The sequence below is a fragment of the Anguilla anguilla genome, chromosome 12 (genome assembly GCF_013347855.1).
Source record: "Anguilla anguilla isolate fAngAng1 chromosome 12, fAngAng1.pri, whole genome shotgun sequence".
NCBI classification, from domain to species: Eukaryota; Metazoa; Chordata; class Actinopteri; order Anguilliformes; family Anguillidae; genus Anguilla; species Anguilla anguilla.
Window position 1 is genome coordinate 42,397,594 of NC_049212.1, and position 22,500 is coordinate 42,420,093.

At 51.7% G+C, this 22,500-nt stretch overlaps 1 protein-coding gene across 5 annotated transcripts in view; it reads left to right on the forward strand.

Annotated features, from left to right (window-relative positions):
• The window catches only part of ift80 (intraflagellar transport 80 homolog (Chlamydomonas)), a 62,849-nt gene that overhangs the window by 24,981 nt on the left and 15,368 nt on the right, over positions 1–22,500 (forward strand). For all 5 annotated transcript variants that reach the window (XM_035384683.1, XM_035384685.1, XM_035384684.1 and 2 more), the window contains exons 9-10: positions 15,010–15,189; positions 20,657–20,775. In XM_035384683.1, the coding sequence (XP_035240574.1) occupies positions 15,010–15,189; positions 20,657–20,775 (299 nt within the window). The remainder of the gene's footprint in view (positions 1–15,009; positions 15,190–20,656; positions 20,776–22,500) is intronic.

Sequence of the window (22,500 nt, forward strand, 5' to 3'; positions counted from 1 at the left end):
CCCGACCAGTCTACTGGCAGTCTGTCCTGCTCCCGACCAGTCTACTGGCAGTCTGTCCTGCTCAAGACCAGTCTACTGGCAGTCTGTCCTGCTCTCGGCCAGTCTCCCCTGCCCCTGTGGGGGCAGTCTGGCGGCCAGGACATAGGGCGTGCTGTCTTTGGGGGTGGGGGGTGGGGGGTGGGGGGGTCCACAGTCACACTGGAAGGTAGGCCTGGCCCGACAGCCTGGGGCTGCTTCTGTGCAGAGCACGCCGTGTTTGTGCACGCCACACATTTGCTGTGAGTTAGAGAGAACGCAGGGCTGGGGGGGGGCTTAGCTATATTTTCCAAATTGGAGAAAAATGAGGTCAAAAGGTTGGACGTAGAAGGACGTTTCCACCTAACCAGTCCCATTAACGCCTGGCTGGAGCCGTGGTAACAAGCTGCTGCTTAATTGGTTACATAGCTGAGCAAGCCAGCGCTTAATTGGTTAAACAGCTGAGAGAGCCAGGGTCACCAGCCGCCAGCCGGAGGGGGGTGGGGGGGGGCTTAGGTGATTAAAATGTATAAATAACAGTAAGTAATTGCAGACTTTCATTGGTTTGTGGCAGCAGTATATTTAACATATTATACAGTGTGAGTTAATGAGTGCAGCAGTGCGTGTTTGTTTTGTTTAAGGTGTGGTTGGTAAGAAGGTGAGCAAAGCATGTCCCCCTGTTACAGATCTCCAGGTCACAGCCAGGGTCACGTTTCCCCAAACAAGCCTGCTGTGTCTGCCCCGTCAATGCCATCCTGCCACGCATTAATCAGCTATGCCAACTTCTGATCATTTAGAGAGAGGAGAGGGAGAGCGGGAGAGAGGGAGGGAGGGAGAGAGAGAGGGACAGAGAGGCGGAGAGGGAGAGAGAGAGGGAGAGCGGATCAGGGAGGCACTCCAGGCAGTTGTGATGCTCTCTCTGTTGAATATGCTGTAGTAAACTTGGCTATCAGATTCTCATCAATAATTTGATGTCCGCTGCGTCTTCATCCACAGAAACCTCTCTAGCATTTTTCACCATCATCAACTGGAAATATGTAGTAGTGTCTGTGTGTGTGTCTGCATATGTGTGTGTGTGTGTGTGTGTGTGTGTGTGTGTGTGTAAAATGTTGGAGGCGGAAGTCTCTAGCTGATTAAGCCAGCTCAGACAGTATGGAGCCAGGCGCAGAGCAGGTTTTTATGGTCTGGAGAGCGTGTGACTGAGTGCTGTGCTCTGCACATTCACATATAAAGCCCAGCGCGTTCGCCGCACTTCAACATGCTCTGAAAACCCGCAATCTCAGGTAAATCTCTGTTTCACAGAGTGAGTTGGGGCAATCTCTGTTTCGCAGAGTGAGTTGGGGTAATCTCTGTTTCGCAGAGTGAGTTGGGGTAATCTCTGTTTCGCAGAGTGAGTTCGGGTAATCTCTGTTTCGCAGGGTGAGTTCGGGTAATCTCTGTTTCGCAGAGTGAGTTGGGGTAATCTCTGTTTCGCAGAGTGAGTTGGGGTAATCTCTGTTTCGCAGGGTGAGTTGGGGTAATCTCTGTGTCGCAGGGTGAGTTGGGGTAATCTCTGTGTCGCAGAGTGAGTGAGGGTAATCTCTGTTTCGCAGAGTGAGTTGGGGTAATCTCTGTTTCGCAGAGTGAGTTGGGGTAATCTCTGTTTCGCAGGGTGAGTTGGGGTAATCTCTGTTTCGCAGAGTGAGTTGGGGTAATCTCTGTTTCGCAGAGTGAGTGAGGGTAATCTCTGTTTCGCAGAGTGTATGGGGGTAATCTCTGTGGGTGGGTTGGCCACAGCCCTTTCCAGTTCCCCGCTTCAGGAACAGGAGATTGCAGGGAGCCTCCTGTGGGGATCACAGAGGGTTACCTTTGCTGTGTGTCTGCTGTGTAACTGCAGCGAGTTGGGGTGTATTCAGAGGAAAACGCTGACTGCTCAACGCACCTCGCCCCCCCCCCCCCCCCCCCGCCCCCCTGCTGCAGAGCACGCGCAGGACCCCCCCCCCTCGTCTGCCCCCCCCGCCCCGCCCCCCTGCTGCAGAGCACGCGCAGGACACACCTCCGAACGCCCAGTTCGTCTTTATTCTCCCTCCAGGTGAAACTCTCACAGCAGTGAGACCTGGCGGCACCCGAGCCGTCCGCGGTGTGGACGGAAAGCTGAGCCGCTGGGGGGGGGGGGGGGGGGGGGGGGGTTAGGGGGGTTGCATGGGGCTAAGCCCCCCCCTCAGTTTCATAGCGGGGTTGGGGGGTGGGGCTGTTTTCTTTAGCCGGGCTCCAGCCCCGGCAGGTCAGGATGCTCCCACACGCGTGGCGCTAACGCTAGCGCTGCAGGCGCCGTGCACTGGGGTCACGGGGTCATGGGGTCACTGCACGGCTGTTCCTCATTCGCCAGGAACTCGATGGCCCCGCCTCCTCCCCTCGCTGCTTCTGCCTTTCTCTTCATGTTCACGCCCCCCCCCCCCCGGCGGCACGCGCGCGTCCCCTCTCTGATTGGCTGGGTACAGGCCGCTGAGTGGAAAGCCTGATGGCAGCGCTGGGCTGTAATGTGATGAGGGAGAGCGGGCGGCAGCCGTAGGTCAGCGGTGGGGATTTACAGGGCTGCTGATTTACTCTGTATTTCTCTCTTTAGCTGTTTGGTTTGGTCTCCCCCTTCAGCCCAGCTCATCAGCCTAGGGAGACGCGCTGCTCCGCTGATCTCAGAGTGCTGCTCTCCCTTACTGCTGCTCTCTCTATCACTGCTGCTCTCCCTTACTGCTGCTCTCTATTACTGCTGCTCTCTCTATTACTGCTGCTCTCACTTACTGCTGCTCTCTCTATTACTGCTGCTCTCCTTTACTGCTGTTCTCCCTTACTGCTGCTCTCTCTATCACTGCTGCTCTCCTTTACTGCTGTTCTCCCTTACTGCTGCTCTCTCTATCACTGCTGCTCTCCCTTACTGCTGCTCTCTCTATCACTGCTGCTCCCCCTTACTGCTGTTCTCCCTTACTGCTGCTCTCTCTATTACTGCTGCTCTCCTTTACTGCTGCTCTCTCTATCACTGCTGCTCCCCCTTACTGCTGCTCTCCTTTACTGCTGCTCTCTCTATCACTGCTGCTCTCCCTTACTGCTGTTCTCTATTTCTGCTCTCTCCCTTACTGCTGCTCTCTATTACTGCTGCTCTCTCCCTTACTGCTGCTCTCTATTACTGCTGCTCTCTCTATCACTGCTGCTCTCCCTTACTGCTGCTCTCTCTATTACTGCTGCTCTCTATCTCTATCACTGCTGCTCTCCCTTACTACTACTCTCTCTTACTGCTGCTGTTCTCTGTTACTGCTGCTCTCCCTTACTGCTGCTGTTCTCTATTACTGCTGCTCTCTATTGAGTGTGCAGTTGGAGTTGTGGTGTTGAGTTGAGAGCATGCGGTTGGAGTTGTGGTGTTGGGTTGAAAGCGTTCAGTTGGAGCTGTGGTGTTGGGTTGAGAGCGTGCAGTTGGAGGTGTGGTGTGATGTTGGGTTGAGAGCGTGCAGTTGGAGCTGTGGTGTGGTGTTGGGTTGAGAGCATGCAGTTGGAGCTGTGGTGTTGGGTTGAGAGCGTGCAGTTGGAGCTGTGGTGTTGGGTTGCGAGCATGCAGTTGGAGCTGTGGTGTTGGGTTGAGAGCGTGCAGTTGGAGCTGTGGTGTTGGGTTGAGAGCATGCAGTTGGAGCTGTGGCGTTGGGTTGAGAGCATGCGGTTGGAGCTGTGGTGTGGTGTTTGGTTGAGAGTGTGCGGTTGGAGTTGTGGGGTTGGGTTGAGAGTGTGCGGTTGGAGTTGTGGTGTTGGGTTGAGAGTGTGCGGTTGGAGCTGTGGTGTTGGGTTGAGTGTGCGGTTGGAGCTGTGGTGTTGGGTTGAGTGTGCGGTTGGAGCTGTGGTGTGGTGCATATACATGCCCAAACACACACTGCATGATTACACACTTGCCGCCAGAACATTCCATGCAAGCTTTCAACATCCACATACGCAACTTTCTACTTACTTAACAGGATTACACACCACGCACACGACTGTTACCCAGCATGCAACAGACATGCTATTAACAATCACAACAAACATGGGTCATCTATGAAGAGCTTTCTCTCGAAAGAGACAAGTCAAACTTCAACCAACAGAACTAGCAAGTAAGAGTTTGAAAAAATCATTTTAGCCATGTGTGCATTTTCCTCTGCTTTCCCCACTGTTTCCAGACTCTTTATTAGAGCCTGTATCAGTCATACAGGTGCAGTGTGCCAAGGCCAGTTAAAGGAGAGAGGTTTATTACACTTCCACTGCCATTTCTGTCTTCCACATCTCTCTGGTTTGGCTCTGAAATTCTGCAGTATAATGGTTCAATTTCAAACTATAACACTCCAGTTCAGTTATTTATTTATTAACTATTACACCCAAAGGCAAGAATACCCTTTATGAAAATAATGGTGATGCAATAACCAAAACAGAAACCTGTTCAGCTGAGCTCCCATACTGAGGAGCAAAGGAGGCACAGCCAGACGCACGGGTTCAAACGGCTGCTGCTGGCAGCCAACCGCACACAGCTGCAGCCGCACGCTATCAACCCAACACCGCACACAGCTGCAGCCGCACGCTATCAACCCAACACCACACACAGCTGCAGCCGCACGCTATCAACCCAACACCGCACACAGCTGCAGCCGCACGCTATCAACCCAACACCGCACACAGCTGCAGCCGCTCGCTATCAACCCAACACCGCACACAGCTGCAGCCGCACGCTCTCAACCCAACACCGCACACAGCTGCAGCCGCACGCTCTCAACCCAACACCGCACACAGCTGCAAGCGCACGCTCTCAACCCAACACCGCACACAGCTGCAGCCGCACGCTATCAACCCAACACCGCACACAGCTGCAGCCGCACGCTATCAACCCAACACCGCACACAGCTGCAGCCGCACGCTATCAACCCAACACCGCACACAGCTGCAGCCGCACGCTATCAACCCAACACCGCACACAGCTGCAGCCGCACGCTCTCAACCCAACACCGCACACAGCTGCAGCCGCACGCTATCAACCCAACACCGCACACAGCTGCAGCCGCACGCTATCAACCCAACACCGCACACAGCTGCAGCCGCACGCTCTCAACCCAACACCGCACACAGCTGCAAGCGCACGCTCTCAACCCAACACCGCACACAGCTGCAGCCGCACGCTATCAACCCAACACCGCACACAGCTGCAGCCGCACGCTATCAACCCAACACCGCACACAGCTGCAAGCACACGCTCTCAACCCAACACCACACACAGCTGCAGCCGCAAGCTATCAACCCAACACCACACACAGCTGCAAGCCGCACGCTATCAACCCAACACCACACACAGCTGCAAGCGCACGCTCTCAACCCAACACCACACACAGCTGCAGTCGCAAGCTATCAACCCAACACCGCACACAGCTGCAGCCGCACGCTATCAACCCAACACCGCACACAGCTGCAGCCGCATGCTATCAACCCAACACCGCACACAGCTGCAGCCGCACGCTCTCAACCCAACACCGCAAACAGCTGCAGCCGCATGCTATCAACCGAACACCGCACACAGCTGCAGCCGCACGCTATCAACCCAACACCGCACACAGCTGCAACCGCACGCTATCAGCCCAACACCACACACAGCTGCAAGCGCACGCTCTCAACCCAACACCGCACACTGCTGCAACCGCACGCTGCCAACCAACATGTGCATAGTATGTGCAAACGTGTGCGTAGTGTGTGTTGTGTGTGCAAACGTGTGCATTGTGTGTGTGTGCGTGTGTAAACGTATGCGTAGTGCGTAAACATGCATAGCGTGTGTGTGTGTGCGTAGTATGTAAACGTGTGTGTTAGCGTGTGCATAGTGTGTAAATGTGTGCATAGCATGTGTAAGCGTGTGCATAGTGTGCATAGCGTGTGTAAGCCTGTGCATAGTGTGTAAACGTGTGCATAGCATGTGTGTAAGCGTGTGCATAGTGTGTAAGCGTGTGCATAGCGTGTGTGTATTGTGTGCATAGCGTGTGTGTAGTGTGTAAACGTGTGCATAGTTTGTAAGCGTGTGCATAGCGTGTGTAAGTGTGTAAGCGTGTGCATAGCGTGTGTAAGTGTGTAAGCGTGTGCGTAGCGTGTGTAAGTGTGTAAGTGTGTTGGGCTCTGCGCCCTGTACCTGCTCTGCCAGGTTGTCTGTGGTGCAGCAGCAGAGCGCCTAACTGAAGCCAGCTGGGCTCCTCACGGCCGACAGCCAGCTGCCTGATTTATACACTCAGCTGCTGCGCCCAGCGCCGCCCTCCTCAGCGTGTGTGTAAACATGGAGCGCAGGGTTAGAGGGAGGAGCACAGGGGCAGGAGCGCAGGGGGGAGGGGCAGGAGTGCAGGGGGAGGGGGGAGGAGCACAGGGAGAGGAGCGCAGGGAGAGGGAGGAGGAGCACAGGGAGAGGAGCGCAGGGAGAGGGAGGAGGAGCACAGGGAGAGGAGCGCAGGGAGAGGGAGGAGGAGCACAGGGGCAGGAGCGCAGGGGGGAGGGGGAGGAGTGCAGGGGGAGGGGGAGGAGCGCAGGGGGAGGGGGTGGAGTACAGGGGGAGGGGGAGGAGTGCATGGGGAGGGGGAGGAGCGCAGGGAGAGGGGGCAGGAGTGCAGGGTTAGAGGGAGGAGCGCAGGGGGAGGGGGGAGGAGTGCAGGGGGAGGGGGAGGAGCGCAGGGTTAGGGGGAGGAGTGCAGGGGGAGGGGGAGGAGCGCAGGGTTAGGGGGAGGAGCGCAGGGGGAGGGGGAGGAGTGCAGGGGGAGGGGGAGGAGCGCAGGGTTAGGGGGAGGAGGGGAGGGGGAGGAGCGCAGGGGGGGAGGAGCACAGGGGGAGGGGGGAGGAGCACAGGGGGAGGGGGAGGAGCGCAGGGTTAGGGGGAGGAGCGCAGGGGGAGGGAGAGGAGTGCAGGGTTAGAGGGAGGAGCGCAGGGGGAGGGGGGAGGAGCACAGGGGGAGGGGGAGGATCCCGGTCAGCACTCCTGCAGTCACATGCCACCCCAGCGATTAGCTTTTTTGAAGAGAAGCAGACCTGACTTGGCCGGCCAGTGCAAGCTTATTTAATGTGTCTGAGAGAATGGCGCTGTGTCTGCAGATAGACCCTCTGGGAGCCATTAGCTGATACATGTATCATTACCCCCCCCCCAGCACAACCAGGGGTGTGTGTGTGTTGGGGGGGGGGGTTGTTTAATAATCAGAAATCTTTCTGTCTGTGATTGCAGTGATCAGTCAAACTGAGCTCAGATCCTGAAGTACAGGAGCTGTAGAATTATGGTGAATGGAAACTGTTTCTACATTTCTGTTGTAATGACTCTACTGTGACTGGTGTTGTTAGTAGAGAGAGAGCACTGAACAGGAATACAGTGTGTACACACACAGACACACTCGCACACGCACACACACTCACACACGCACTCACACACACGCAGATCGAGACAAGTGCACACAAGCACTCATACGGTACACATACACTCGCGCACGCACTCACACACATACACACACTCATGCACACATACGGTTCACACACATACACATACACTCGTGCACACACTCATACACACACACACACACACATACGGTACACATACACTCGCGCACACACTCACTCACACACACACACACACTCACACATGCACACATATGGTACACACACACTCACTCACACACACACACACACATATGGTACACACACACTCGCACACACTCTCTCTCCCTCGCCCGCCCTTCTGCACACATGTTTGCCATTAAGATTGGCAGGTGTTCTGAGCCAGCTGCCCCCTTCCAACGGGGGGGGGGGGGCGGGGTGTGTGTGCAGGAGAACTTATCACAGGCGCAAGGAAAGCGAGATTCATTCCACTCCTTTAACCTCAGAGAGAGAGAGAAAGGGGGGAGGGAGGGAGAGAGAGAGAGAGAGAGAGAGAGAGAGAGAGAGAGAGAGAGAGAGAGAGAGAGAGAGAGAGAAAGGGGGGAGGGAGAGAGAGAGAGAGAGAGAGCGCGTGCATGCGTGCAGAGGATACAGCCTGTGGACTCTGGAGATTACACTTAAAGCAAAGATGGATCCAGGCAGTAAAAAGTAAAGCCACAGGTTTGCGGAAAAACTTTCAGAAAAGTTTCAGAAATGAGGCTTGTGGAATGATATACCCTGCTCTCCGTAATGTTTGGGACACTTTTTGTTAATTTGGCTCTGAACTCACCAGACATTGCATTTGCAAGCAAACGCTTCACATGTGGTTATAGTGCAGATTCTCAGCTTTTAATAAAGTGTATTTTTTAATACATTTTGGTATCACAATGTAGAAATTACAGCACTTTTTATGCAGAACCCCCTGCCCATTTGGCACCACAATGTTTGGGACAGATGGCTTCACGGGTGTTTCTGATTAGTCAGGTGTGTTCGGTTGCTTCCTTAGTGCAGGTATAAGAGAGCTTTCATCATCTAGTCATGATTCCAGGCTTTTGATTGCCTTTGGAGTCTGTTATTGGCATATTAGTTGTGCCAGTGAAAGTGAAGCCATTATGAGACTGAGAAATGAGGAAAAAACTGTCGGAGACATAGGCCAAACCTTAGGTTAACCAAAATCATTCAGAAACAAGAGCACTGGCGAGCTCAGTAACTGCAGCAGATCAGAAACGCTCTTCAGGAGGCAGGCGTGGATGTGTCAGTGACTGCTGTCCACAGAAGACTTCGCAAACAACTACAGAGGCTTCACTGCAAGATGCAAACCACTATTTAGACTCAAGAACAGGACGACAGTGTTACAGTTTGCTTAGACGTACCTAAAAGAGCCTGCAGAGTTCTGGAAAAAGGTCTTGTGGACAGATGAGAGCAAGATTCACTTTTATCACAGTGATGACCAGAGAAAAGTCTTGAGACCAGAAGGAACTGCCCAAAATCCAAAGCACCCCCCTCATATGTGAGACATGGTGGTGGGAGTGTTATGGTTTGGGCATGTATGGTTGCCACTGGTACTGGCTCACTTTTTTTACTGATGGTGTACCTGCTGATAGCAGCAGCATTTTGAATTCTGACATGTGCAGAAACATCTTGTCTGCGGAGGTTCAAGCAAATGCCTCTCAGTCGCATTGGATGGCACTTCATCCTACAGCAAGGCAATGATCCCAAACAAACTGCTAAAGCAACAAAGAGGTTTTTCAAAGTGAAAAACAGGCCTGGCAGAGCATCACCTGAAAAGATACTCAGCACCTGGTGATGTCTGTGGGTCACAGTTCAATCAGTCATTGTATGCAAAGCATTTGTGACAAAGCACTAAACATGACTACATTAATTTACATTTGTATGTCCCAAACATTATGTTGCCCTGAAATTGAGGGGGGCTATGTATAAAAAGTGGTGTAATTCCTACATGGTGAAACCAAAATGTATAAAATAATCTTTAATAAAAGCTGAGAATCAGCATGTTATCCACATGTGAACTGTTTGATTACAAGTCTATAGTATAAAGAATGGTGGATGCTGTGCGACTTTCTTGTTTAAGAAATGAAAGTTTACGTGGAAGCTTCATTGCAAATGTACTACTGCTTGTTATAGAGTCTATATTTTTAAATCCGTTTTTTGTTTTTAGAAAAAAAGTTGACTGTGGTATTTTTAGCACAAACATGTACCACACAGAGAATCATGTCTTTATATGGACTTGTTGTCGCTGGTGTGGTTTTACATTTCCACACACGGTTTAGCTTTTAATTGGAGTCGCATATGATGAATAATGAGGACATTTGTGTCTGGTAGCGAAGGATAAACTGCACCTCAGATTGACACGAGACTAATGATGATTGGTTGCCGTTTGTTGCACACATTTAACAACTTAATTAGTGCTGTGTGGGTCAGTGCTTTGGTGTCTTTGGGGGGGGGGGGGATTTCCAGTGTTCAATAGAGACAAAGTTCCCACCACTGTTATGCTGCCTGGAGATCTGTCTGTTAAAAATGCTGAGCCACATTATTTCTGCACTGCGTTTGGAGCCAGAAGAGCGCTGTAATAAAATTTGTGCGGAGCTGTGGGGATGTGTGCGGGGCTGTGGGGATGTGTGGAGTTGTGGGGATGTGTGGGGAGCTGTGGGGATGTGTGGGGAGCTGCGGGGATGTGTGAGGGGCTGTGGGGATGTGTGGGGGGCTGTGGGGAGCTGTGGGGATGTGTGAGGGGCTGTCGGGATGTGAGGAGCTGTGGGGAGCTGTGGGGATGTGTGAGGGGCTGTCGGGATGTGAGGAGCTGTGGGGATGTGTGCGGGGCTGTGGGGAGCTGTGGGGATGTGTGAGGGGCTGTCGGGATGTGAGGAGCTGTGGGGATGTGTGGGGAGCTGTGGGGATGTGTGGGGAGCTGTGGGGATGTGTGCGGGGCTATGGGGATGTGAGGAGCTGTGGGGATGTGTGGGGAGCTGTGGGGATGTGTGTGGGGCTGTGGGGATGTGAGGGGATGTGGGGAGCTGTGGGGATGTGTGAGGGGCTGTGGGGATGTGTGGGGAGCTGTGGGGATGTGTGGGGATGTGTGCGGGGCTGTGGGGATGTGTGGGGAGCTGCGGGGATGTGTGAGGGGATGTGGGGATGTGTGTGGGGAGCTGTGGGGATGTGTGAGGGGCTGTGGGGATGTGAGGAGCTGTGGGGATGTGGGGAGCTGTGGGGATGTGTGCGGGGTTATGGGGATGTGTGGGGAGCTGTGGGGATGTGTGGGGAGCTGTGGGGATTTGTGCGGGGCTGTGGGGATGTGTGGGGAGCTGTGGGGATGTGTGCGGGGCTATGGGGATGTGAGGATCTGTGGGGATGTGTGCGGGGCTGTGGGGATGTGTGGGGAGCTGTGGGGATGTGTGCGGGGCTGTGGGGATGTGAGGAGCTGTGGGGATGTGGGGATGTGTGTGGGGAGCTGTGGGGATGTGTGAGGGGCTGTGGGGATGTGAGGAGCTGTGGGGATGTGGGGAGCTGTGGGGATGTGTGTGATGATACCCCAGTGCACTTTAATACCCCAGTATGCTTTAATACCCCAGGCTGCTTTAATACCCCAGTATGCTTTAATACCCCAGCCTGCTTTAATACCCCAGTATGCTTTAATACCCCAGCCTGCTTTAATACCTTGCGTTCAGGCCACAGCACAGGCTGGGGAGAGCGAGGTTTGGAAATGGGCTCACACGACTCTCTCTCCAGCCCCCGCAGGGGAAACACCAGGCCTGTTGGCCTGCAGCCAGGGTCAGCCCTTTTGGTTCCAATAAAGCCTGTCAGCAAATCTGCTGCTGAATCACCCCCCCATTCCCCCCCAGCCCAAACCCTCCCTGGCTGCACTCTCACCGTCTCTGACACTCATACTGTCAAACTGAAAAGCCTTGTCTCGTGGCCCACTGTGTTTGTGGCTCTGTGTGTGGGCGGGGCCAAGATTGGGTGGGGCCTGTTTATTTATGGGGTGGGGCGGGGGTGTGGGTACGCGGGGATGTGGGGCAGGGGCTGGGTGGGGGGGGCTGTGTGGGGCAGGGGCTGGGTGGGGGGGGGGGTTGTGTGGGGCAGGGGCTGGGTGGGGGGGGGGGTTGTGTGGGGCAGGGGCTGGGTGGGGGGGGGGCTGTGTGGGGAAGGGGCTGGGTGGGGGGGGGCTGTGTGGGGCAGGGGCTGGGTGGGGGGGGGGGCTGTGTGGGGCAGGGGCTGGGTGGGGGGGGGGGCTGTGTGGGGCAGGTCACGTCGTAGAGGCAGAAACTTTTCAAAGCCAGGCTTGATACGGTGCTTGATGTTATCTAGTCTGTAGGTAATCAGAGCCCTAATTTAAGGAAAATGGCGAGCATGGGCTGAATGACCTGTTCTCATCATTATATTATGTTATGTCATACACACACACTAACACGTGTACACACACACACACATATACACACACACACACGTACACATACGCATGCACACACACATGCATGTACACTCACACTCACACGCATACACACACACACACGTACACATATGCACACTCACACACACATTCACACACGCACACACACACACACACACGTACACTCACATGCCCACACTCACACAGACAGACACACACACGTATACATACATACTCACACACACACACACACACACACACACACTCACACACACAGGGCTGCTTGTGGGGAGAAACGGCTCAGTGTGTTAAAAGCATTAGGTAAGCACAAATCCAAAAGTGCTTCTCAGCCCAATATCATGTGTCCTGCGTCATGGCGACCTGCTGCAGACATTCAGCTCTGTCTCCACAGAGCTGTAAAACAGACTGGGGTTAAATGTTTTTAGAAGAATAGATGGAGTATTATTATTTTAAATGCCTACCTTTTTAAGCTGGTGGATCCTGTCCAAGTACAGCTCTGTAATGTTTTGATAAAGGTATATAAAAGTACACTTCAAAGGCTTGGATCTGGCTTAATGCGGCTGCAGCTGTTTATCTTTTCTAGTGAGTGAAAAAAATAATTTCTATCGCAGGGTTTATTTGGAAGACCACGAGAGGTAGAGATTTTTTATTTTATTTTTGTACCTCTCGTGGTCCCCTTACAAGAGATTTCTTGTTCAAATCGTACCAACTGTGTTCTTTTCGGTGGCTGAAAGTTTTGCTATTTTAGTCCTTGATAGAGTATTAGGCAAAGGAAGCTGTCCATGGAAGGTTTTTATTTTCATATTTTGACCTCCGCATGAAAAACAGAGACCTTTAATTTTTAAAACATGGAATGATCAAAGCCTTCAGTTTAACCTGTCCGCTCTCACCTACACCTCAGAGTGGAAATATAACCTCACCTGAGAGAACCCAACCTTCTCCCCTCTTTTATCCCCCACCCAGCCCCTCAGCCCCACTCACCTGAGAGAACCCAACCTTCTCCCCTCTTTTATCCCCCACCCAGCCCCTCCCAGCCCCCCTCAGCCCCCCCCCCCCCCCCAGCCCCTCCCAGCCCCCAACCCCCCTCAGCCCCCCCCCAGCCCCCCCCCCCCAGCCCCTCAGCCACCTGCATGCATTAAAGTGCTGAATCTGCAGGGTCAGAGGTCACTGGGTGTGAGCAGTGTCTGAGGCCAGGCCGTGCATGGGGGGAAGCAGAAATGCACTCTACAGAACAAGAGAGAAGGAGGGAGAGAGCAGGGGAGAGAGGGAGAGCAGAGGAGGTCACAGATAAAGGGGGGGGGGCGGCGGAGAGAGAACGGAGGGGGGTGGGGGAGGTGAGTGCCACTTATTTGAGTCCTCATTTGTTTACCCCCACCCTTGTAAACGTAGGCTGGGTCAGATGTGATTGCTGATTTCTCATTTGTGAGGGTTTACCCGAAACGTCCCTGTCCCAGAGCACAGGGGGTCAGAGTGTGACCCCCCCTCCCCACCCACCGGCCCTGTGGAGCTGGGCCCCATCCCGGCACAGCCCCTTTCCCTGCTAAACAAAGTGAAAACTCAGGGGAGTGCTCTCCTTTAACGACCTTGCTCTTGCGTGACGACCTTGAACCGCGTCCTGGCGGTGCCAGCTATTTTCTGCATCTGGAGATGGATGATAAGGGAAAGAGGAACGCGCCGTGGAGCGACTGTGGGGAGGGTTCATCTCAGTCAGCGCTCGGAGATTAAAGCACTTCTTTTTGTTTTCCCCGCTCTCTCCCTCTCTCAGAAGTGCCTCATCTCCGGCTCCTGTGTGGATGTGCCCTTTTCCAGCTTCTAAATATAATGTGTAAACAGCGTAATTGCATGCGTGTCTGGAAAACGGCTTTTTTACTTTGTTTAAAAAAAAAAAAAACCAAACCAATAATAAAAAAGTCTGGGAGCCTGAGCTGCTGGGACTCAGTCAGGAGCTCTGACAGGTTACATTTCACACTGGAGGCCCACTGCAGAATGGGCTTTGTGTTGTGATCTTCTGCAGAGGCGAGAGAGGGGGGGAGAAGAGAAGAGGGGGGGTGTTTCTGCAGTGGCTTCGCTGGGGAACGTCCCGGCTCGGCGTGGCTCGGCGTGGCGCAGCGTTATAAACGGCTCTTTGGGGGTTCGGGAATTACAGCCTTCGCTCAGCTGTTAGCGCGCGCTACAGCGGGACACGCAGCCGCCCCTGTCCCGCTCCGCCCGGCCTGGAAACCCCACAAACAGGCCCAGAGGCCTTAAAAAACCCAGCGCACTGGGCAATCAGCGCTCGGCTCCGACTGCGTGCGGTTTGGACCACGCCCCACCATCCCCCCCCCCCCGTCCACATACGTGCACACAAATCATTATTAGAACTGTAAAACTGAGCAAATATAGATGAATGTAATTAAAATTCATATAAATATACGGGCCCTGAAGTCAGGACTTGGCAGCAGTGGAGTGTGTGATCACTGCCTGGAGGCTCACATCAGGAATATCAACTTCTGTTCTTACTCACACACTAACACCAGGAATATCAACTTCTGTTCTTACTCACACACTAACATCAGGAGTAGTGGCTCCTGTTCTTACTCACACACTAACACCAGGAGAACCGGCTCCTGTTCTTACTCACACACTAACATCAGGAGTACCGGCTCCTGTTCTTACTCACACACTAACATCAGGAGTACCGGCTCCTGTTCTTACTCACACACTAACATCAGGAGTACCGGCTCCTGTTCTTACTCACACACTAACACCAGGAGTACCGGCTCCTGTTCTTACTCACACACTAACGTCAGGAGTACCGGCTCCTGTTCTTACTCACACACTAACATCAGGAGTACCGGCTCCTGTTCTTACTCACACACTAACATCAGGAGTACCGGCTCCTGTTCTTACTCACACACTAACATTGGGAATATTACTGTTGCTTTCATCATCTCCTGCCTATGCTACAGCTGCTATTTAATTATTATAATACTTTTTATATATTTTATATATGTTTTGATTTCATAGTTTCCTGGGAATTCCTAGGTGTCTCTCAGAGTTGACGTTGATGTTGCTGTTGATTAATAGTAATGAGATGGACAGTGATGCAGAAATGCACACATGGTAGGGGTCCGGGGTTTGGGAAACGCAGGGGCTGACACCCCCTCTCTGCCCCGCAGTGGTCGTACGCTCTGGAGAAGCCCAACACAGGCAGCGTGTTCAGCGTGGCATGGTCAGCTGACGGGACCCAGCTGGCGGGCGCCTGCGGGAATGGGCACGTCATCTTCGCCCACGTGGTGGAGCAGCGCTGGGAGTGGAAGAACTTTGAGATCACACTGACCAAGAGGAGGACCATGCAGGTACCCACAATGCACACACACACCATGCAGGTACCCACAATGCGCACACACACACACACACACCATGCAGGTACCCACAATACACACACACACACCACGCAGGTACCCACAATACACACACACACACACCACGCAGGTACCCACAATACACACACACACCACGCAGGTACCCACAATACACACACACACACCATGCAGGTACCCACAATACACACACACACCATGCAGGTACCCACAATACACACACACACCACGCAGGTACCCACAATACACACACACCACGCAGGTACCCACAATGCACATACACACACACACCACGCAGGTACCCACAGTGCACACACACACACCACACAGGTACCCACAATGCACACACACACACCATGCAGGTACCCACAATGCACACACACACACACCACGCAGGTACCCACAATACACACACACACACACACACCACGCAGGTACCCACAATACACATACACACACACCACGCAGGTACCCACAATACACATACACACCATGCAGGTACCCACTACCCACACACACACCATGCAGGTACCCACTACCCACACACACACACACACCATGCAGGTATCCACAGTACACATACACACATGCATGCTTGATTACACATACATGCACTCATTCAGTCACATGCACACACACACACTCACACACGCATTACATCACTCCAGCCGTGGAGGAGCTCCCTCTGAAAGGTCTCTTTAACGCCCTGAACTCCAGTGCAGCGGAGTGGCTGTTCCCTGAAAGGCCCCAGATATTAACTCACCTCCAGTGACTGCTGCAGTCTCTCTGCCCCCGTCTGCCAGAGTGCTTTATGAGCCAGGCCCCCAGCCTGCAGTCTGAGTGACACTTCGGCTGGGGCGCTGTGTGGAGGAGCCGCGTAAGGACCCGACTGGAGCTGTGTACAGACCCATAGACTGGAGCTGTGTATAGACCCGTACAGAGGGGGGACTAGAGCTGTGTACAGACACATACAGGGGAATGACTGGAACTGTGTACAGACCCATACAGAGGGGGACTAGAGCTGTGTACTGACCCATAGACTGGAGCTGTGTACAGACCCATACAGAGGTGGGACTAGAGCTGTGTACTGACCCGTGCAGGGGGAGGACTGGAGCTGTGTACAGACCCATAGACTGGAGCTGTGTGCAGACACATGCAGGGGGGGACTAGAGCTGTGTACTGACCCATAGACTGGAGCTGTGTACAGACCCGTGTGGAGGGAGAACCTGGGAAACAGCTGTGCTCTGTGCCAGATGCCAGACTCTCCCCAGCTTGGACTGCACACACTTGGGCTTCCTGTCACATGACCTTGCCCCTTCCCTCAGCCCAAACTGCTCAGGCTTCCTGTCACATGACCAAAGGTTCCAATCCAGCATTCTGCTGCAGCTGCAGCTGATGTGCAGTCACATGGGGAAGAGGGGGAGTGGCCTGTGTAGCCTAGTGCCCTGACATGCAGTCTACAGCACACACTCACCCACACACACACACTCTCACACGCACACACACACACTCACACACACACACTTTTTCCACAAACATACATGCACTCACACATACACACACAAACACAAACACACACACACACACACACACACACTTTCCCACAAACATACATACACGCTCACACTCACACACATAGTACATGATACACAAACACACTCACTGTACAGGACACACATACACACTCTTTACTGTCATTGTCACAAAGGCTGCCTGCTTCACTTCACTGGCATATAGCTGCTCTACTCCAGTGCCTTACACCACACACACCAGTGCGCAGAATCAGGGATCAGATGCAGTAATGCCCCAGATGGGGACTTGTGCCTATTTACCACATGAAGACTGAATGATGGATTTGCATTTGGGTGACATCATTTACAGAGATTTATGAACTGTCCTGTTCAGAACAGATCATTTGCAGGTGTGCCGTTTTTAGAAAAATCGAGTTAAAACCAAATCTGTGAGTCGTCAGGGTTTGGATATCATTTGTATTTGTACATTACGCATGTTTTACATTTTCAGTGTCAGACGGTCTTAATCGGAGTGACTTCCTCATCTGATATTTTCACAGTTTATTTATACTTAAGGAATATAGCGCCTTAATCAGGAGTTCAGAAGCACAGTCCCGTGCGGGGCCTCTGGGTTACGGGCCCAGTTCCCTAACCTCTGCGCCGCTGCCCTTCGCCAGGGCTTCTGTTGGGTGGGCATAACACAGTGTCGTCAAGGTGCAAACGTGCACGGTAACAACCCACTGGAGAGTCCCTTTTTCTTTTCCCTTAAATCCATTCCTGTACCACGTGAAGTTAATTAGCATTAGCCATGTTATTGACTCCCTGGCTCTGTTAGCTTGTGCAACGTTAGCGCCGAGCTGTCTGTTAGCTTGTGCAGCGTTGGTGCCGAGCTGTCTGTTAGCTTGTGCAGCGTTAGCGCCGAGCTGTCTGTTAGCTTGTGCAGCGTTAGCGCCGAGCTGTCTGTTAGCTTGTGCAGCGTTAGCGCTGGGCTGTCTGTTAGCTTGTGCAGCGTTGGTGCCGAGCTGTCTGTTAGCTTGTGCAGCGTTAGCGCCGAGCTGTCTGTTAGCTTGTGCAGCGTTAGCGCCGGGCTGTCTGTTAGCTTGTGCAGCGTTAGCGCTGGGCTGTCTGTAAGCTTGTGCAGCGTTAGCGCTGGGCTGTCTGTTAGCTTGTGCAGCGTTAGCGCTGGGCTGTCTGTTAGCTTGTGCAGCGTTAGCTCTGGCCTGTCTGTTAGCTTGTGCAGCGTTAGCACTGGCCTGTCTGTTAGCTTGTGCAGCGTTAGCACTGGCCTGTCCGGCTAGTCCGCTAGTGGCTACACAGCGAGAATAGCAGCCGGTGCTCAGCAGCTGTAGCTGGTCGCTATAGAGCAGGAAGTAAAGCAGATTAAAATGGGGCCGTTCTGGTTGTCATGGCGAGCACAGTGTAGTGTTTTCGCAGTTGGGCGATCATGTGATGCTGTCATTGCTGTGGGCCTCAGGGGAGGGAGGGCCTCTGGGCCTCAGGGCTGCTCGCTGCAGTGTGCAGTTGCCCCTGCAGCAGTGACACTGGGGCCTTGCGTCTGGGGCCTGTCGTTGCGTCTCTCTAAACGAGAGAAACCACAAGGTAGAGTTTACGGGCTGCGGCCCCCCCTCGCCCCCCCCCCCCGGGGGCCGTCTGCGCTGCCCAAACAAACCCCCGGCCGCTGCCCTGTATTTTAGCTGAGCTGCACTTTTCTCTCCCGCACATCTTGCAACGGTTTGAGAATCGGACAGCTAAATTTACTGCCCTGCGGTCTCCAGGTTTTTATTCTGGGGTTTTCGTGTATAAATTTGGGTTTGAAGGGGATTAAAAAAGGGGATTAGCTGGTAAAGTGCCCTTTTACCTGCCAGACTGAAACTTTGTTCATTCATTTTTGAAGAAACTAACTCAAAATATTTATTCTAACAATTGAAAATAAGAAACAAGCTTTCAGACGAAAACACACAAGGCGAAAACACACAAGGCAACCTTTATGGATTGTAGATGGAGCCTGTTGAGTTTCTGCCATACATTCAGTGTGAGTCTGTGTTTTTGTGTATATAGCCGCGTTTCCACCAAAATTACCCGGAACTTTCAGTCCCAGGAACTACTTTACCAGGAACTAAAAGGTTCCTTCAGCCAATGGTTGTCTGCGTTTCCACCGGGGTCTAAAGTACCGCGAAGATTAGGCAAATTAGCCCACTGACGTTGTCGTCGGTCCATCTGTCATATGATTTCTTCTGTAATCCCATACTACCACCGAAGTAGCCTACATTATTTTCTAATAACCGGGACAGCCCGGAGGGGTTTATTCCACTTATATACAACGGGTTACCAACAATGACTATATATGGTTACTTTTGTATTTATTGATTTTCATATATATCCTCTCAAACACATTCATTAACAGCAGAAAACATGCACACGTTGTAAACAATTTGCTGCTTTATTACTTTCTCGTCGTCAATTCCATATAGGCTAATCGCAAAATGACAAGAATAGAACGAAAACTCGGACTTGCGTGAAAATGTAAATTAGTAGTGGTACAGCCACCGTTTGCTTTCCTTCGAAGTTACTGCTAGCCGAGCAGCAAAGTGTGCCCTCCAGATGCGAACCATGCACCATAAATGAGTCCATAGTCTTCCTGGTCTTTTCGTGGAATTGAAAAATGGCAGTAAAATTGAGTAAAATTACGGCAGTCTGAGAAAGCTAAAGGGAAGATTACTAGAATTAACCTGTTATTTTACCCGGATAAAAAGTGCGGAAGGTGATTTCCAGTTTGCTTGTACTGTATCACCAATGTTAATTATGCAGAACTACCGCATACCTCACATAACTGTATCAAACGTTTTGAGTCAATTACAACGGGCTAACAAAGAAAATCCGGAAGAAAATATTCAGCAACCGAATTAATCCGTTTGAATGTTTTGGTAGCCTACGTAATATGCTGTCCCAGCACGAATGCTTAGCATTTTATAAAACGAATACTAAAGCAAGAAAAGAACAGAAGAGCACACGTTATAATTCCAAGACGTTGACAGGCTATAACCAAAAGTAGGCTACTGCGCCGCATAACATACAAGTTTGATTTGTTATTATGAAAATAAATTGGTTTGCCGCTGCATATTTTCAAACATGGCGGGTAATGGCGGAAAATAAATACAACACAAATGCTACGAGTACTCGACCAATCAGAAATGTTCAGCGCTGCAAGCTCCACCCAAAAGGTTCCTGTACTTTCGGAAAGTACTACCCCCCGAGCAGGAACGTTTTGGGGGGTAAAACAAAGCCCCCAGAACTAAATTTAGACCCTAGTTCCTGCGGTGGAAACGCACTGAGTTCCTCAAAAGGTTCCTAGTTCCGGGGTATAGTTCCTGCGGTGGAAACGCGGCTTATGTAAGAGAGAGAGAGGAACAGTGTGTGTGTTTGTGCATGTACATGTTCTTGTGTCTGATTGTGTGTGTGTGTGTGTGTGTGTGTGGGGAGGGCGGGAGTTGTAAGGCCTGACTCTGTGCTGTTCCCTGTGTCCTGACTCTGTGCTGTTCCCTGTGTCCTGACTGTGCTGTTCCCCTTACTCTGTGCTGTTCCCTGTTCCCCTGACTCTGTGCTGTTCCCTGTGTCCTGACTCTGTGCTGTTCCCCTGACTCTGTGCTGGTCCCTGTGTCCTGACCCTGTGCTGTTCCCTGTGTCCTGATGCTGTACTGTTCCCATGACTCTGTGCTGTTCCCTGTGTCCTGACTCTGTGCTGTTCCCTGTTCCCCTGACTCTGTGCTGTTCCTTGTTCCCCTGACTCTGTGCTGTTCCCTGTGTCCTGATGCTGTACTGTTCCCATGACTCTGTGCTGTTCCCTGTGTCCTGAACCTGTGCTGTTCCCCTGACTCTGTGCTGTTCCCTGTTCCCCTGACTCTGTGCTGTTCCCTGTGTCCTGACGCTGTTAGGTGCGGAATGTGTTGAACGACGCTGTGGACGTGCTGGAGTTCCGGGATCGGGTCATCAAGGCATCGCTGTCACATGATCACCTGGTGGTCACCACCTCCCTCCAGTGCTACGTGTACAGGTTCTGTACCAACTCATCTATCTCTCTCTCTCTCTCTATCTATATATCTATATCTATATACTGTATATCTTTCTCTATCCATCTTGCTCTCGCTCTCCAACTCTCATTCTGACTCTCTGTCTCTGTATCTCTAGCCGCGTTTCCACCGCAGGAACTATACCCCGGAACTAGGAACCTTTTGAGGAACTCAGTGCGTTTCCACCGCAGGAACTAGGGTCTAAATTTAGTTCTGGGGGCTTTGTTTTACCCCCCAAAACGTTCCTGCTCGGGGGGTAGTACTTTCCGAAAGTACAGGAACCTTTTGGGTGGAGCTTGCAGCGCTGAACATTTCTGATTGGTCGAGTACTCGTAGCATTTGTGTTGTATTTATTTTCCGCCATTACCCGCCATGTTTGAAAATATGCAGCGGCAAACCAATTTATTTTCATAATAACTTCAAATCAAACTTGTATGTTATGCGGCGCAGTAGCCTACTTTTGGTTATAGCCTGTCAACGTCTTGGAATTATAACGTGTGCTATTCTGTTCTTTTCTTGCTTTAGTATTCGTTTTATAAAATGCTAAGCATTCGTGCTGGGACAGCATATTACGTAGGCTACCAAAACATTCAAACGGATTAATTCGGTTGCTGAATATTTTCTTCCGGATTTTCTTTGTTAGCCCGTTGTAATTGACTCAAAACGTTTGATACAGTTATGTGAGGTATGCGGTAGTTCTGCATAATTAACATTGGTGATACAGTACAAGCAAACTGGAAATCACCTTCCGCACTTTTTATCCGGGTAAAATAACAGGTTAATTCTAGTAATCTTCCCTTTAGCTTTTTCAGACTGCCGTAATTTTACTCAATTTTACTGCCATTTTTCAATTCCACGAAAAGACCAGGAAGACTATGGACTCATTTATGGTGCATGGTTCGCATCTGGAGGGAACACTTCGCTGCTCGGCTAGCAGTAACTTCGAAGGAAAGCAAACGGTGGCTGTACCACTACTCATTTACATTTTCACGCAAGTCCGAGTTTTCGTTCTATTCTTGTCATTTTGCGATTAGCCTATATGGAATTGACGACGAGAAAGTAATAAAACAGCAAATTGTTTACAACGTGTGCATGTTTTCTGCTGTTAATGAATGGGTTTGAGAGGATATATGAAAATCAATAAATACAAAAGTAACCATATATATTCATTGTTGGTAACCCGTTGTATATAAGTGGAATAAACCCCTCCGGGCTGTCCCGGTTATTAGAAAATAATGTAGGCTACTTCGGTGGTAGTATGGGGTTACAGAAAAAATCATATGACAGATGGACCGACGACAACGTCAGTGGGCTAATTTGCCTAATCTTCGCGGTACTTTAGACCCCGGTGGAAACGCAGACAACCATTGGCTGAAGGAACCTTTTAGTTCCTGGTAAAGTAGTTCCTGGGACTGAAAGTTCCGGGTAATTTTGGTGGAAACGCGGCTTCTGTCTCACTTTTTATTTTACAGTCCTTCTCTCCCTCAGTTTCTCTCTCTCCCCTCTTTCAAATTCAAATTTACTTTATTTACATGACAAGTGAACTTTTGTTCACTTTCTCTCACTCTATTCCTTTCTCTCTCTATCTCTTTCTCCATCGCTTTGTCTCTCTCTGACCCTGCAGTCCTCTGTTTTCTGTCAGCTGACTGGACTAACGCAGTGCTTAACTAACGCAGTCGTTTAGCGTTCAGCCTGGAGCTCTTTGTGTG